General features: G+C 39.5%; 1 protein-coding gene across 5 annotated transcripts in view; it reads left to right on the forward strand.

Annotated features, from left to right (window-relative positions):
• STAU2 (staufen double-stranded RNA binding protein 2) overlaps nt 1–15,479 on the forward strand; it is a 297,692-nt gene that overhangs the window by 118,584 nt on the left and 163,629 nt on the right. For all 5 annotated transcript variants that reach the window (XM_040994365.1, XM_040994333.1, XM_040994341.1 and 2 more), the window contains 2 exons: nt 6,309–6,440; nt 15,086–15,146. In XM_040994365.1, the coding sequence (XP_040850299.1) occupies nt 6,309–6,440; nt 15,086–15,146 (193 nt within the window). The remainder of the gene's footprint in view (nt 1–6,308; nt 6,441–15,085; nt 15,147–15,479) is intronic.

Consider the following 15,479-nt stretch of genomic DNA (forward strand, 5'->3'; position numbering starts at 1 on the left):
CCGGCAACACCACGCCTACAGGCTCCAATCTCTACAGGAAAGCACCTGACAGCCCCTCAACACACGGGTCCATTTGCCTCACCAGAATACACCAACGCAATGGGAAAAACCACCAGAAAGAGTTGTGCTCCAGATGAAAGAGCCAGCACCCCACCAAACAAGGGCCAAAAGCCATTATCAATATCGACGATACGAGATGAAGACATGGAAGTGTTACCAACAAAGGAATTGATGAAAATAATGCTAAAATCTCTCAGAGACGTGGACACAAAGCTGGAAGACTTCCAGAACCGCATAATCACCGAAATACAACAAATCAAAACCAAACTGGATGCCCAAGATAATAAGATTGAAAGCCTCATCAACAGAATAAATGCGGCAGAGGAAAGGATCTCTGAAACAGAAGACACACAAAATGAAAGTGCCCAGCGAATTAAACAGCTGGAGACAAACCTCAGCAAAACTAATAAAATGATGCAAGAGATGAAGGATTACCTTAGAAAATTGAATATTCGGATCATCGGCCTCCCCGAGGGAGTAGAAAGAGAATCTGGGATGCAAGCAGTGCTCGATGAAATTATACAGGAAAACTTCCAAAACACTTGGAACACGAATCCACCCCGCATACAGGATGGACAGAGAACTCCCAACAGACATGATCCAAAGAGATCTTCACCCAGACACACGGTGCTCAAGTTCTACTCCAATGAAGACAAAGAAGGAATCCTGAGACAAGTACGAAGTAGAGAAAAGATCACATACAGGGGAAAACCCATCAGAATCACTGCTGACTTCTCCGAAGAGACACTACAAGCAAGGAGAGAATGGACAAAGATCTTCCAAGTCCTGAAACAAAACAACTGTCAACCAAAAATAATCTACCCAGCAAAGATCTCATTTGTATATGAGAACGAAATCAGATACTTCAATAGCAAAGAAAAACTAGAAGAATATGTCTACACAAAACCAGCTCTGCAAAGTCTCCTTAGAAATGCGCTAGTCCCGGACAAAAAGGAGGCAAATCACAAACAAAGTTGGCAAATAAGAAGGTCTCCAAACTAAAGGCCGCACCAACAAGACAATTACATAGGCAACAACACACACACAACACAATCACATGGCAGGGCAAAATTGCAACCTCTCAATTTTAACTCTCAACACAAATGGTCTAAATTCACCAATCAAAAGACAGAGATTAATAGAATGGATCATCAAACAAGACCCAACCATCTGTTGCCTACAAGAAACGCATCTAACCAGAAAGGATGCAAAGAAACTGAAAGTGAAGGGATGGAAAAAGATATTTCACGCCAATAGACGAGAAAAAAAAGCTGGGGTAGCTATCCTAATTTCAGACGAGATAGATTTCATTCTAACCAACATCAAAAGAGACAGGGAAGGCCATTTTATACTGGTGAAAGGAATGATCCATCAAGAAGCAATCACCATCATTAATGTTTATGCACCGAATCTTAATGCACCTACTTACGTAAAGCAATTACTTACAGACTTAAGGGAAGACATAGACACCCGCACAATTCTTGTAGGCGATCTCAACACACCTCTAACAACAATGGACCGGTCTACGAAACAAAAACTCAACAAAGAAACAACAGAGCTCACACAAACAATAGAACAACTGGACTTAGTAGACATATATAGAACTTTTTATCCTAAGTCCACAGACTATACCTTCTTCTCAGCGGTGCATGGCACCTTCTCCAGAATCGACCACATGATAGGACATAAAGCGAATCTAAACAACTTCCAAAACATTAGTATCATACCATGTACCCTCTCAGACCACCATGGGATGAAACTGGAAATCAACAACTCAAAACTCCCCAGGAAGTATAGGCACTCTTGGAAATTGAACAACATGCTATTAAACGAACAATGGGTCAGAGAAGAAATTAAAGATGAGATCAAAAAATTTATGGAAACCAATGAAAACTCTGATACAACATTCCAAAACTTGTGGGACACCGCCAAAGCAGTGCTACGAGGTAGATTCATCGCAATCGGAGCCCATGTCAAGGCCCAAGAAAGACGCCAAATACAGGAACTAACCTCACACCTCCAGGATCTGGAAAAACAGCAGCAGAAGAGTCCCACACACAATAGGAAACAAGAAATCATCAAAACAAGGGAGGAGATAAACCAAATAGAAATCAAAAAAACTATACATAAAATCAACAAATCAAAAAGTTGGTTTTTTGAGAAAATAAACAAAATAGACACTCCACTGGCCCGATTGACCAAAAAAAAACAAGAGAAAGTGAGAATCAATAGCATTAAAGATGAAAAAGGCAACATAACAACAGACACTGCAATCATTAAGAAAATAATTAGAAATTACTACAAAGAACTGTACTCCCACAAATTTGAGGACCACCAAGAAATAGAAAAGTTCTTGGACTCCCACCACTTACCAAAACTCAGTCCGGAGGCAACTGCAGAATTAAATAAACCCATAACCGAGGCAGAGATTGAAACAGTCATCAAAGATCTCCCAACGAAAAAAAGCCCAGGCCCAGACGGCTTCACTACAGAATTCTACAAAACATTCCGAACAGAACTAACCCCAATCCTCTACAAGCTCTTCAAAACAATAGAGGAGGAAGCAACCCTCCCAAACTCATTCTATGAAGCTAACATCACCTTAATCCCAAAACCGGACAGAGAACCATCAGAGAAGGAAAACTACAGACCTATTTCTCTGATGAACATTGATGCTAAAATTCTCAACAAAATCCTAGCCAATAGAATTCAAAAAATCATCAGACAGATCATTCATCCGGATCAAGTAGGATTCATCCCTGGAATGCAGGGATGGTTCAACATTCGGAAATCCATAAATGTTATAAACCACATCCAAAAACTGCAAAACAAGAACCACATAATAGTTTCAATAGATGCAGAAAAAGCTTTCGACAAAATCCAACACCTCTTCATGCTAAAAACTCTAGCCAAAGTAGGCATAGATGGGAAAATCCACAACATAATCAAAGCAATTTATGAAAAACCCAATGCCAGTATCATACTGAATGGAGAAAAGCTAGAACCCTTCCCACTGCGATCTGGAACAAGACAAGGGTGCCCGCTATCACCACTGCTATTCAACATAGTCCTAGAGGTACTTGCAGAGGCCATAAGACAAGAAAAAGAAATCAAAGGCATACGTATAGGAAACGAAGAAGTCAAGCTTTCACTATATGCAGATGACATAATCCTGTACATAGAAAAACCAGGAGACTCAATACAGAAACTGCTAGAACTTATACGAGAGTTTGGCAGAGTGGCGGGGTACAAAATTAACGAACGAAAATCAACAGCCATAGTGTACGCAAATAACACCAAGATGGAAGAAGATCTAACCAACAGGATACCATTCAAAATAACAGAGAGAAGTATGAAGTATTTGGGAATAAATTTAACCAAAAGCGTAGGAGACCTATTCGAAGAAAACTACAAACTATTTAAAAAGGAAATTGAACAAAACCTCAAAAGATGGAATAACATCCCGTGCTCCTGGATAGGCAAAATCAATATCATTAAAATGTCTATACTACCACAAGCAATATACATTTTCAACGCAATTCCAATCAAATTGCCCAAAACATTCTTCACGGAACTGGATACAATGATTCAAGAGTTCATCTGGAAACACAAAAAACCACGAATAGCTAGAACCATCCTGAAAAATAAGAAGTTAGCAGGGGGAATCACAATCCCGGACCTCTGGACATACTATAGAGCAGTGGTTATCAAAACAGCCTGGTACTGGCACAAAGACAGAAAGGAAGATCAATGGAATAGAATAGAAGCACCAAAAGGGAACCCACACAAATACAGCCAATTAATCTTTGACAAAAAGACCAATGACAACTCAAGCAAGTGGGAAGGCCTCTTTAGTAAATGTTGTTGGGACAACTGGCTGATAGCCTGTAGAAACAAAAAGATAGACCCACATCTATCACCATACACTAAGATCCAATCTACATGGATAAAAGACCTAAACCTACATCCAGAAACCTTCAAACTCTTGCAGGAAAATGTAGGAAATACCCTGCAAGACCTAGGAGTAGGTTCCGACTTTCTAAGAAGGACACCAAAAGCAATAGCAGTTGAGAACAGAATAAACAAATGGGACCTCATCAAACTAAGAAGCTTCTGTACAGCAAGGGAAACAATCAACAAAGTAAAAAAGCAACCCACAGATTGGGAGAAGATCTTTGCACACGATATAGGCGATAGGGGGCTAATTTCCAGGATATACAAAGAACTTCAAAACAACCAAAAAACCAAAACAAACAAACCACTCAAGAAATGGGCACGGGAAATGGGCAAACATTTCACAAAGGAACAAGTCCAAATGGCAAACAAACATATGAAAAAATGTTCCAGCTCCCTAGCAATAAGGGAAATCCAAATTAAAACATCGATGAGGTACCACCTAACACCAGTAAGATTGGCCCACATAAACAAGAACACCAACGACGCTTGCTGGCGAGGATGCGGGGAAAAGGGAACCCTACTCCACTGCTGGTGGAGCTGCAAATTGGTACAGCCTTTATGGAAATCAGTCTGGAGAACACTCAAACAACTCAAAATCTGCATACCATATGACCCAGCAATAGCACTCCTAGGAATATATCCAAAACACCTGTTTTACGACAAACCAACATGCATCCCTATGTTCATTGCAGCACAATCAGTAATTGCAAAAACATGGAAGCAACCGAAATGCCCATCAGCAGAAGATTGGATAAGAAAGCTTTGGTTCATCTACTCCATGGAATACTACTCAGCTATTAAAAAAAACAAAATGCAGTTCTTTGTGGCTAAATGGGCACAACTGGAAACTATAATGCTAAGGGAAATGAGTGAATCCCAAAAGATTAGATACCACATGTTTGCCTTGATTTAACCTGTAATTTTTTGTTTGGTTGTTGGTTATTTTCTGAACCTGTCATTGATACTGTCTCAACCCAGATGTTTCGAAGAATGGAACTTGCATTATTTTTAACATATTGTCTACCCATTACTATGTCAATTAATTCCATAATGTTGTATATTGACACTGAGGCCTTGTTGGGGCTTTTAACTGACCGGATCTCTACTCTGTTAGACCTATCTTCAGACCATAGAAGGTCTCCCCAAGAGGCCACTGAACTTATCTGGACAATAAGACGCTGAACTTTATGCTAGGCATGTGTTTGCAAGCAATGAATCTCAACTGAACTTGAACTATGGTTATGCAACAAGGTGGAGGAATCCACCATGGGGGGAGGGTTATGGGAGGGGTGGGGGGAATCCCCAGCGCCTATAAAACTGTACTACATAATACAATGTAAGCAACAATAAAAAAAAAAAAAAAAAAAAAAAAACAAAAAAAAAAAGAAAAAAAAAAAAAAAAAAAAATTAATTCTACTAAAGTTTTGCATTTTCTGTTACTCCTTGTAATTCTGTCTTTTCTTGCTTTTTAAATTGGCTTCTTATATTCTTATTATTTCTCAGCACATGCATCTCTAAAACAGCATTTTGTAATTCAGAAACTAAATGTTAGTATAAGATGGCTGCTATATATTAATTTAAACACACATGTAAATTACAAAAGATAACTGTAATAGTTCTGTGGATGAAGTTACTGTTTATTAAGCAATTGCTGATTAAGCATTGGTTTACATGCATCATGTTAATTTTCAAAACAACATTGTTCTTGTTATACTGACGAAAAATCAGACTGGAGATGGTGAATAATTTGCACAGTTGGGAGTGACTAGCGTTGAGTTGCATATCCTATTCTGACTTGGTGTCTGCTGCTAATGGCAGTATTGTGCTGATCCACATGTTTGAATTCTCTTCAGAAACTACTTCATAAATCTTTGCAAAGTTGGGATATCTGAGCATCATTATGAATGGCATGAATATGAATTGAAAATGTTTTAGTGTTGTAATTAAAATAAAGGATACAGAATATAGAAGTGATATTAATTCATTAATTTTAGTTTTCTGTTATATGAATTTAAGGTTTCAAAAAATGAAAAAACATATATACATGTGTAAGGATATAAAAATCCTGTGCGATTCTACTGTTCCGAGATAACCCCTCATTGACATATTGAAACCATTTTTCCATGTATGTTTTCACTTACATATTTTGTATTACAAAATTGAGACCTTTTTCTGTGTTTTTTGCTCTAAATTTTACATTTTTAAAGCTAGGGATTGGAGTATGTTGTTTTGTGATGTAAGGAGTTCCTTTTTACCTAACTATCACTTAATTGAACCCTTTAATCTTTCAGGTCAAGGTGGGCAGTGAAGTTGCTACAGGAACAGGACCTAATAAGAAGATAGCCAAAAAGAATGCTGCAGAAGCAATGTTATTACAACTTGGTTATAAAGCATCCACTGGTCTTCAAGATCAGCTTGACAAGGTGAGAGTTAAGTTTACAGTATGTGCTTTCTCAGAATATCAACATGATTACAAGTGCTGATAAAGTAGATATCAGTTTTAACTTTGCTGGTGTAATATTCTGTATCTTTAAAAATAGTTCCTGCAAGCAAAAAATAACTGTTACTAGAGGGATAAAATGAAGTATTAGTGGCTAATTAATGAGCAGCTATACTTGTATAAGTAATAAATATTAAAAATCACATGTACATATTCTGTATATTACTGATTTAATATTTTAACTTACTGTTTATGCCACTCAGTTTTTTCCCATAGATATAGCTTTTTTTAAAAAGTGAGTTTCATTTTATGACAAGATATAGCTTTAATTTCTGCCTTTTGAGAAAAGAAGTTGCTAGCTTTTATTTTATTTATTTTTGGAGGGTGATGGGGATACAGCTGAAAACACTGGAAATAAAAATTCTGACATATCCCTTTAGGGCAGGAGCCATATTACACAGACACTCTATATGTGGTTTTGGTATTTACTTAAAATCTAAAGGTAAACTCTGTGGGTGTTTATTGTCTGTCAAAGCCTGTGCTCATATTCCTCCCTTTCCCACCCCCACTTCTGCACCAGTAATGACATCATTAACACCTCCCTCTGCTAGAGTGGGGAACCCCAAAGTCAGGATGGCTCTGACTTAGTTTTGTATTATCATTTTGTTATTTTTGCATGTAGAAGCTATTTCTAGGTGATATTTTCTTCATATGAAAATTCACAAACAATAGGATTAAGAGTAATATGTTTTGACCACACCATTTTCTTACATAAGGATTTTGTGTCAGATGTTTTTAGTTTCTATGGGAACATGTTTCTAAAATTAAGGGTAACAAAATTATCATATAAATAGTGTTGAGATACGCTATTTTTTTTAAAGGCAGCTATGGTTCTTTTGAAGGCTTAAGAAATCATTTGTGTGGTTTTGTTAGAATCTTTAACTGGTTTTATAGCTGGACTAGTAAGTGCTTTTTTTCTTCTTTTAACAGAATTTGTAACATGAAACCTAACATATGTTCAAGTTTCTAGTTCTTAAATTGTTAGTGTATATGTTGTTTTAACTTAACACATTTATATTGACTTAAAACTGTTGAGTGATTTATAAAAAACATGTTAAAATATAAATCCCCTAACAGACATTTGTTTGTAAATTGGGCGAAAGCAAAACAAAAAGAGCAGAACAAAAACCCCATTAATTTTGTTAGTTGATTTCATTAATTTGAGAAACATTTTCTGCATACCACCATTTCAGAGAGGTTCTCGTGAGGAACAGAGGCAACAGCATGTTGGCTTTCTGTGTCCCTGGGCCTATGTGTGCACATACAGATTTGTTTGAAGGAATTGGTCCATGTGATTATGGAAGCTGGAAGCCCAGAGTCTGATGGGGGAGGCTGGAGGCTGGGTCTTCAGGAAAGAGCTGCAGTTCTAGCCTTCTAGGTCTTGTGGGAAACTGCTTTTGCCCAGGGGAATCTGCATTCTGTTCTGTTAGGTCTTGGACTGACTGCATGAGTTGCACCCATACTGGGAGGGGCAATCTGCTTTACTCAGAATCAAGTTGAATTGGAAATCTCATCCCGAGCATCTTAACAGAAGCACCTAGATTGGAGCAAATACCAGGGTACTCCAGCCAAGATGGCAGGTACAGTCAGCCATCCAACCCACCACCGAAACGTGGTCAGTTCGGTCTTTCCATTCATGGAACTGACCATCAGATATTAGGAGTGAGGAGTTTTTAATCATAAAACAAAAATTATGCTAGCCTAAACATGGAGAGCAAAGGATAGATCTGGAAAGTCAGGAGAAGCTTGCATGGTTTTTATGTAAATAACTCAAGAAATCACTCATTTAAGACTTGCACATGAAGCTTAATTGAACTTGTTTGCATTCGCCAAGTCAGTTCTGTAAGTAATGTGGAAAGTGAATTTGAACAGGTTGAGACTTTAAGGCAGAGAGGCCAGTTAGGAGGCCAGAAGAGTTGTTAGGTAAGACATCCTGAGGATTTAAATTAAGGCAGTAAATGGTAGAAAAGAGGAGAGGAAAAAAAAGAGTTTGAAAATGATTATGTACTAGGTGGCAGTTAGACACTGAACAGAAATCAGATAGGAGAAGGACTGATATGCTTACTTGTTACTAAGATGTTTATAGGTTAGGGTATTCGTGCTGTGAGTCTATGTGCTTAGTTAGCAGTTAAGATGCTGCATTGGATGCCTACATCTCAGATCAGAGTGCCCACGTTCATGTTCCAATTCCTCTCTTGATTCTAGCTTCCTACCGTTGGCCATCTTGGGAGACAGCAGGTAGTGGTTACAGTGCTTGAGTCTCTGCCATCCATGTTGGAGACCCAGATTGAGTTAGGGGCTGCTGCTTTGACCTGCTCCAGTTCTGACTGTTGCTAATGTGTTTCTCTGCCTTTTAGATAGATAAAGTTTAGTTTAATTACAAACAACAACAACAACAAAAGATCTTTGAATTTGGCAAAAAGTGTTTTATTAAAACCTTCTTCATTTTTCCTCTTTGGTGCCAGTGCTTTGGCATAGCAGGTGTAACTGCCACCTGCAACATCAGCATCCCATGTGGGTGCTGGTATGCTTCCCACTTGTTCCACTTCTGATCCAGCTGCCTGTAACATGCCTGGGGAAGCAGAGGAAAATGGCCCACATCCTTGGGTCCCTGCAGCCACATGAGAGACTGATAGATCTGGAAGAAGGTCCTGACTCCTGGCTTTGGATCAGCCCACCTCCAGCTGATGCAGCCATTTGGCAAGTTAGGTAGTGGGTGGAGTATCTCTCTCTGTCTCTCCCTCTTTTTCTCTGTAACTTTGCCTTTCAAATGAAGAATTGAAATCTTGTAAGCTTTTTTCTTTTTATATATTTGAAAGTCAGAGTTGCACATGTACACACACACACACAGAAAGGGGGAGAGAGAGAGACTGAGAGACAGAGAGACAGAGACACCTCCCATCTGCTGCCTCAGTCATCAAATTCCTGCACCAGTCAAGGTTGGGCCCAGCTGAAACCAGAGTAGTGGAGCTCATTTGAGGTCTCCTTTGTGGATGGAAGGAATTCAGCTACTTAAGCTATCACTGCTGCCTCACACAATGTGCTTTAGCACAAAGCCGGGATGGAGTTTTATTTTGCATTTTAAAAAATAGGTAAGACATGTGCATAGTTTTAAAAAATTTGAACATGAGACAAAGTGTAATTGTGAAAAAAAGACTCATCTTTCCCTACGGGCTTCAGTTTCATAGTCTTTGTATATCATTGAGCATGGTGTTTGAATGCTGTGACTGTCATACACATAAAATAAAATGCCCTCACAGAGATCATCTGTGCCTCTATATTAATATACATTCCCTTTGCAAAAAGAATATTCAGATTTAGTGAGCATGCAGTACAGTGAATTTTGAGGGTTTAGTCATTAGCCACCACCACAGTGTGAGTGAGGAGGGTTTCCCTCCCTCCTCATCTTGGGAAATATTGATTGATTTGATTTCTGCCCCTGTGTGTTTGCCTTTTCCAGAGTATCATACAAATCAACACGTTGTGTAACCTTTCTTTTGTGATTTATTGCTTGGCATATGCTTTTGGGAATCATCCACTTCATTACATTTATCATTAGCCTGTTCTTTTATATTATTTTTATTTTTAAAAAAACTTTAATTTTTTATGATACATTTTCATAGACACAGAGATTTCTGCTATTTAAGTGTTAGAAAGTCCAATGTTCTATTGTCAAAACATATTTAACAGTTTCATTGAGAGTCTATTTTTTCTTTGGGATTAGAGATGTGTAGTTGTATATTTCCACTTCTCATTATGGCAGTCTGTTCTGTAGTTCCTCTAGATGAATAATGTGCATGCATGTTTGCCTATGTCTCTATTGATCTTGTATTTTGCATGAAGCTTGCCTCAGATTAGCGAGTATATGTGATATTTGCCCTTCGGGGATTGGCTTATTTGACCATGTATATTGGTCTCTAGTTGGACCATTTTGGCGCAAATGGTGAAATTTCATTCTTTTAATGGCTGAGTAGTATTTCATAGAGTAGATATACCACAGTTTCTTTATCCATTCCTCTTTCAACTGGCATCTGGATTGTTTCCATGTCTTTAATAATTGTAGGTTGTGCTGCTGTAAATATAATATTACAGGTCACGTTCTCAAATGCAGATTTCATTTCCTTTGGGTATATGCTCAGAAGTGGGATAGCTGGGTCATACAGCAGATCAATTTTCAGTTGTCTTAGCACTCACCAGACTGACTTCCCTAGTGGTTGTACTAGCCTACACTCCCACCAACAGTGCAGGGGGATGCCTCCTTTCCACGTCTACACCAGCAAGTGTTGTTAGAGTTCTCAGTATTGTTGCTGAAACTCTGGTGTCTTGTGATCCTTCATCCTGAATATGAAACACTACATTTTTTCTTCCTTTGGATGCTTTTCTGACACTTTTTCCCCATAGGAATTCTGAAATTTTATGGATAGCTGCTTTGATGGGTATATTATTTTACAAATTGTGTTGGGACATTGGAATTGGAAATGTATTTGTTTATTTGAAAGGCAGAGTTGCAGAGTAAAAAGGAAATATGGAGAAAGAGAAAGAGTATGTGTGAATCTTTAATTTTTCAAATGACTGCAACAGCCAGGACTGGACTAGGCTAAATTCAGACTCTGAGTCTTGTACATGGGTCATAGGAGCCCAAAACCTGGGCCATCTTTTGTTTTTCCAAGACACATTAGCAGGGAACAGGATCAAAAGTGGAGCAGGTGGGACTCAAACCAGCATTCTTACGGGATGCCAGCATTGCAGGTGGAAGGTTAATATGCTGCACCACAGTGGAAATTATGTTCATCTATTGGCATGTTCTTTCCTTCTATTTTTATTTCTTTTTCCTCTAGGGTACTTTTTAGTCTTATAGATAATCTCACATTGTCCCTCCCGCTATTTATTCTGTTTTCTAAGATATTTCTTTATCTTTATCTTTATGTCACTCTTTGCAAATCTTGTTTCACCTGTTAATCTCCTCTTTATTCTTATTCTGTTGCTTTTTATAGCCTTCTATCTTTGTTAGTGAATATGATATTTCTTTTATTTTTTCTTATTATTGTATAAAGACTTTGAGTTTGCATTGATTTGCTCTTTTTACCACATTGTCCTCATTTATGACCCTTGTGGGTCATAAACCTACCTGCTGTCCTTCCCTGGGATCTTCTCTTCCAATCTGTAACCTTGAATTCCATCTTCTTACATGCTGTGTGGCCTGTGGATCCACTTTCAATTGTTTACCTCATTTAGCCTCATCTATGAGGAAAGCCCTCTCTGGGAGGTAGATCTCTAGGTGCTCAAGGTCAAAGATGTGACTTGGGGATTTCACAGCACTGTGAAAAGCCTTCCAGTCTTAATGTTTCCAACCACTTTGAGGATTCCCTTTTAGATGCACCAGGTGTGATTCTCATTCCTGAGGCATTGTGGTGTCCTGCGATACAATCACTGTACTTTTTTGGTTAGCACTTTGTTGGCATCTGCCTCTGTAGGTTATGTTTCTGTCTAAGCTACTACAGCTTGTGTGGCTGCTTTCCAGGTCACCTTGGCTCAGTCATCTCCTCTGCTGTTGCCTTTTTTTGTATTCTGTGTGTCGATGTTTTTAGATTCTTGGGTTGTCAATTTAGAGATATTTTGGGAGAGAGAAGAGACTACTGCTGGTGTTCACACCAACATGTTTGAACAGAAACCTTATAGGAGCAGTCTGCTGGAGCAATGTGGTGAAAGAGTAGTGGTCTTGAGGTTTAGCTGAAGGTTTGAAACTAGATGCAGGGGTTATGACTTAACATTTAAATGACTTGGGATGCTAGTTGAAGGAGGAAAACGAAGAGGAATGAAATCATAAATGCTACCGACTGTAAAAGAGCCTTCAGATACCTGGGAATCTGCCTGTTTCTAATCAACCTATACTTGCCCTCCCTAGAGTGACTTATTCTTACTGTTCAGAGTTCTGAGAAACTTAACAATCATCTTTAATCAGCTTTATTTTTGTTCTATTATATTACCTTGTACTTCCTAGAGAACATATGAATGGAAGTTTCTCTCTGGTTTTCCCACTAACATAATACCTGCATTTGCAAACATCTGTCCCTTTTCCCTACTTTCACAGTAGAAAAAGTTTTCCCATTTGCCAGCTAGGCCATTTCTTTCTTTGATTTTTAATATTGTTTATATACTTGGGAGGGTTTCATGCCCATGTGGACCTCTGATTAAGGTTGGGAGGGTTGAGGTATGGAAAAAGATGGCTAGGATACATGTCTCAGTCTTTTTTTTTTTTTTTTTCTCTCCACAGAGATGGGGAAGGGAAAGGATAGAACCGTTTCTTGCTATCAAACTATTTCAGCACCTGTATATGGGAGACAGTCCTTTGACATCTTAGAGACCACAATGTGGGGAAGAGTGTTTTGAGGGTGTTAGTTGAATGGTTACTTGAATGGTTTTGATAGTTCTGAGATTATGGTTTTGTTGCTCCAGAGTTGGGAAAGTCTTTCCAAGATCTCTTGGTTGACAGAATCCACCTTAATGCATCTACAGACCCAGGAACATGCTGCAAAGCCTGGCCAGGAGAACTGTACAACTGTTTTGGTTTTTACTTTTCTTTCTCTGATGAGGTAGTTGACATCTCCTGCAGGCTAGATAAGCTGGTCATCATGTCCCCCGTGTGCATCTGGACATGCTGTCCACTGCACAGGTATCAACAACTGAGGACGCCTAGTCCTGATACATGCACTCTGAGGTTGAACCACATATCCTGTCATTTTGCCTGTGTCCAGGGTCTGAGTTCAGTAGTCTAGTGGGGGAGTACCCCAAGAAACTTTGCCTGGGGTGACCTCCGACTTGACTGCCAGTGCCAGACCATTCACGCAGTCTGCCACCTGCAACAACCAAAGCACTTTCTGGTGGATACAGTTGTCTGGTCAGTTTCACCCTCATCCGATCTTTCAGATGAACCCATGGGTTCTGTGGTCCTGCCCAGGTAGCCTGCCACAGATCCAGTCCTTATGCTTACTAGCAGGTGCTGTGGCCTATGTCCCCCAATATCCCCCACCAGTGACTGAAACCATCATTATAATCCCCAATCCCCCCACATCCCTACCCCCCCCTCCATCATCCCACCCTACCAACTTCCCCATTTATCTATTATGCCCCTTCCATACACATACATCAATACAACAATTCTTCACCCCCTCCCCTCACACCCATCACCAACTCCCTTTATTCCCTCTCAACCATCAAAAACTAATATACTAAATACCTTAAACCCCTCCATAACCACATACACAATTCATCCTCACCCCCTTCCTTAACAATTTCACATAACCCATTCAAAACCCTCTTTTACATACTCCTCCCCCATCTTTACCACTATCCCCCAAACCTTATCATCCCTTTCCCACCTATCTCCATACCCACGACAAAACCTCATATTCCCACCATTTTTCACCCTCCCCATACCACCCTTCACACCCCAAATATATCACACAATACTATCACCCTCATATCCAATCCCCCCCCCACTAACCCTCCTCTCAAATCCCTCTCTCAAATTCCAATAATCCATCATTCTAAACCAAACCATTCCATAAAAATAATCACCAACCCAATCCAAATACCCATAACCACCCATATACCACAACACATATCAAACAACTCTTTTCCACCTAACATTTAATACTACTCACCTCCACCCCCTCTTCTCCCAACAAACCCTCCATTAATAATATTACACACACACCCAAACACAAAATCACCCCATCACATACATCTACCCTACTATTACCCCCCCCCCCTCTAACTCCCACCACCCTATCCCCTTTCTCTCCCCCTCCTCCTCCCCCTTTCCAAATTCAAATCCATCATCCTCCACCTATAATATTAACAAATCTTCTCATCCCCCCTCCACATCACCCCCCCCCCCCACATCACAACCACCAATCACCACCCCCCCCCCCCCCATAAAACCAACACCCCAACCATACCTACCACCCCAACCCCCCCCCCCCCCTCAAAACACCACAACAAATATAAAAAAAACCCCCCCCCCCCCCCCCCCCCCCCCCCCCCCCCCCCCCCCCCCCCCCCCCCCCCCCCCCCCCCACAAAAAAATTATCCACTTAACCTCTACCCATTTCAAACCCCACATCACCCCACAACAATAACCATCACACCATCCTCTTATCCTAATCATCACATCCTACAATCTTCCCTCCACCCCCAACTTCCAAATCCAATCACATTTCAACCATAAAATTCACCTTTGCCACCCCATTCCTCATTATCTTTAATATTACTTTGGAAGGATAAATGGAAATGAACCAAGAGATGGAAGTTATTTATTCCTGTGTGTCTATCTCAGCCTTTCAAATGATGAAAAATAAGCTTAAGAATGGAAGGATGAGAAATTTTGATACTAGGCATGCTGTTAGATAGATTTTTTGTTACCTGTTGATGGAAATTCACAGTTATTAAAGTAAAAAAGGCTTACTATGGCTTAGTTGATGAGTCAAGTAGATGAATCAAGGTTTTTTTTTCCTTTTGAGTAAGCATTTTTCTCTGGTTTTAAACAATTTCTGTTTAATCTCTCAGACAGGAGAAAACAAAGGATGGAGTGGTCCAAAACCTGGGTTTCCTGAACCAGCAAATAACAGTAAGTTTGCATTTTTGTATTATCTGCATTTGGTATTCAAATCAGTGGTTCAGTAGCCAGCTGTCTCTGGGTACTGATTAGTCCCACTGGCTTCCAAATGTTGTGTGGAGTACAAGGGGAGTCAGAATAACTGGAATACTAAAACACAGGCACCCTTACCACAGTTAAGTCTTTTCAGAGTACCATATAACACACAAAGTGTTAACATTGTGTGTGTGGTTTTTTTTAGATTGCCGTATATTAAAATAATATTACTCTGGTTTATAGATTGTGTTAAACAACAGTTATCTATAAGCTGATTATGCTCTCAGAGCAGTTGTTCTCACAGTTCTA

This window comes from Ochotona curzoniae, unplaced genomic scaffold, assembly GCF_017591425.1.
Source record: "Ochotona curzoniae isolate NIBS_2020 unplaced genomic scaffold, NIBS_Ocur_1.0 contig_1071, whole genome shotgun sequence".
NCBI classification, from domain to species: Eukaryota; Metazoa; Chordata; class Mammalia; order Lagomorpha; family Ochotonidae; genus Ochotona; species Ochotona curzoniae.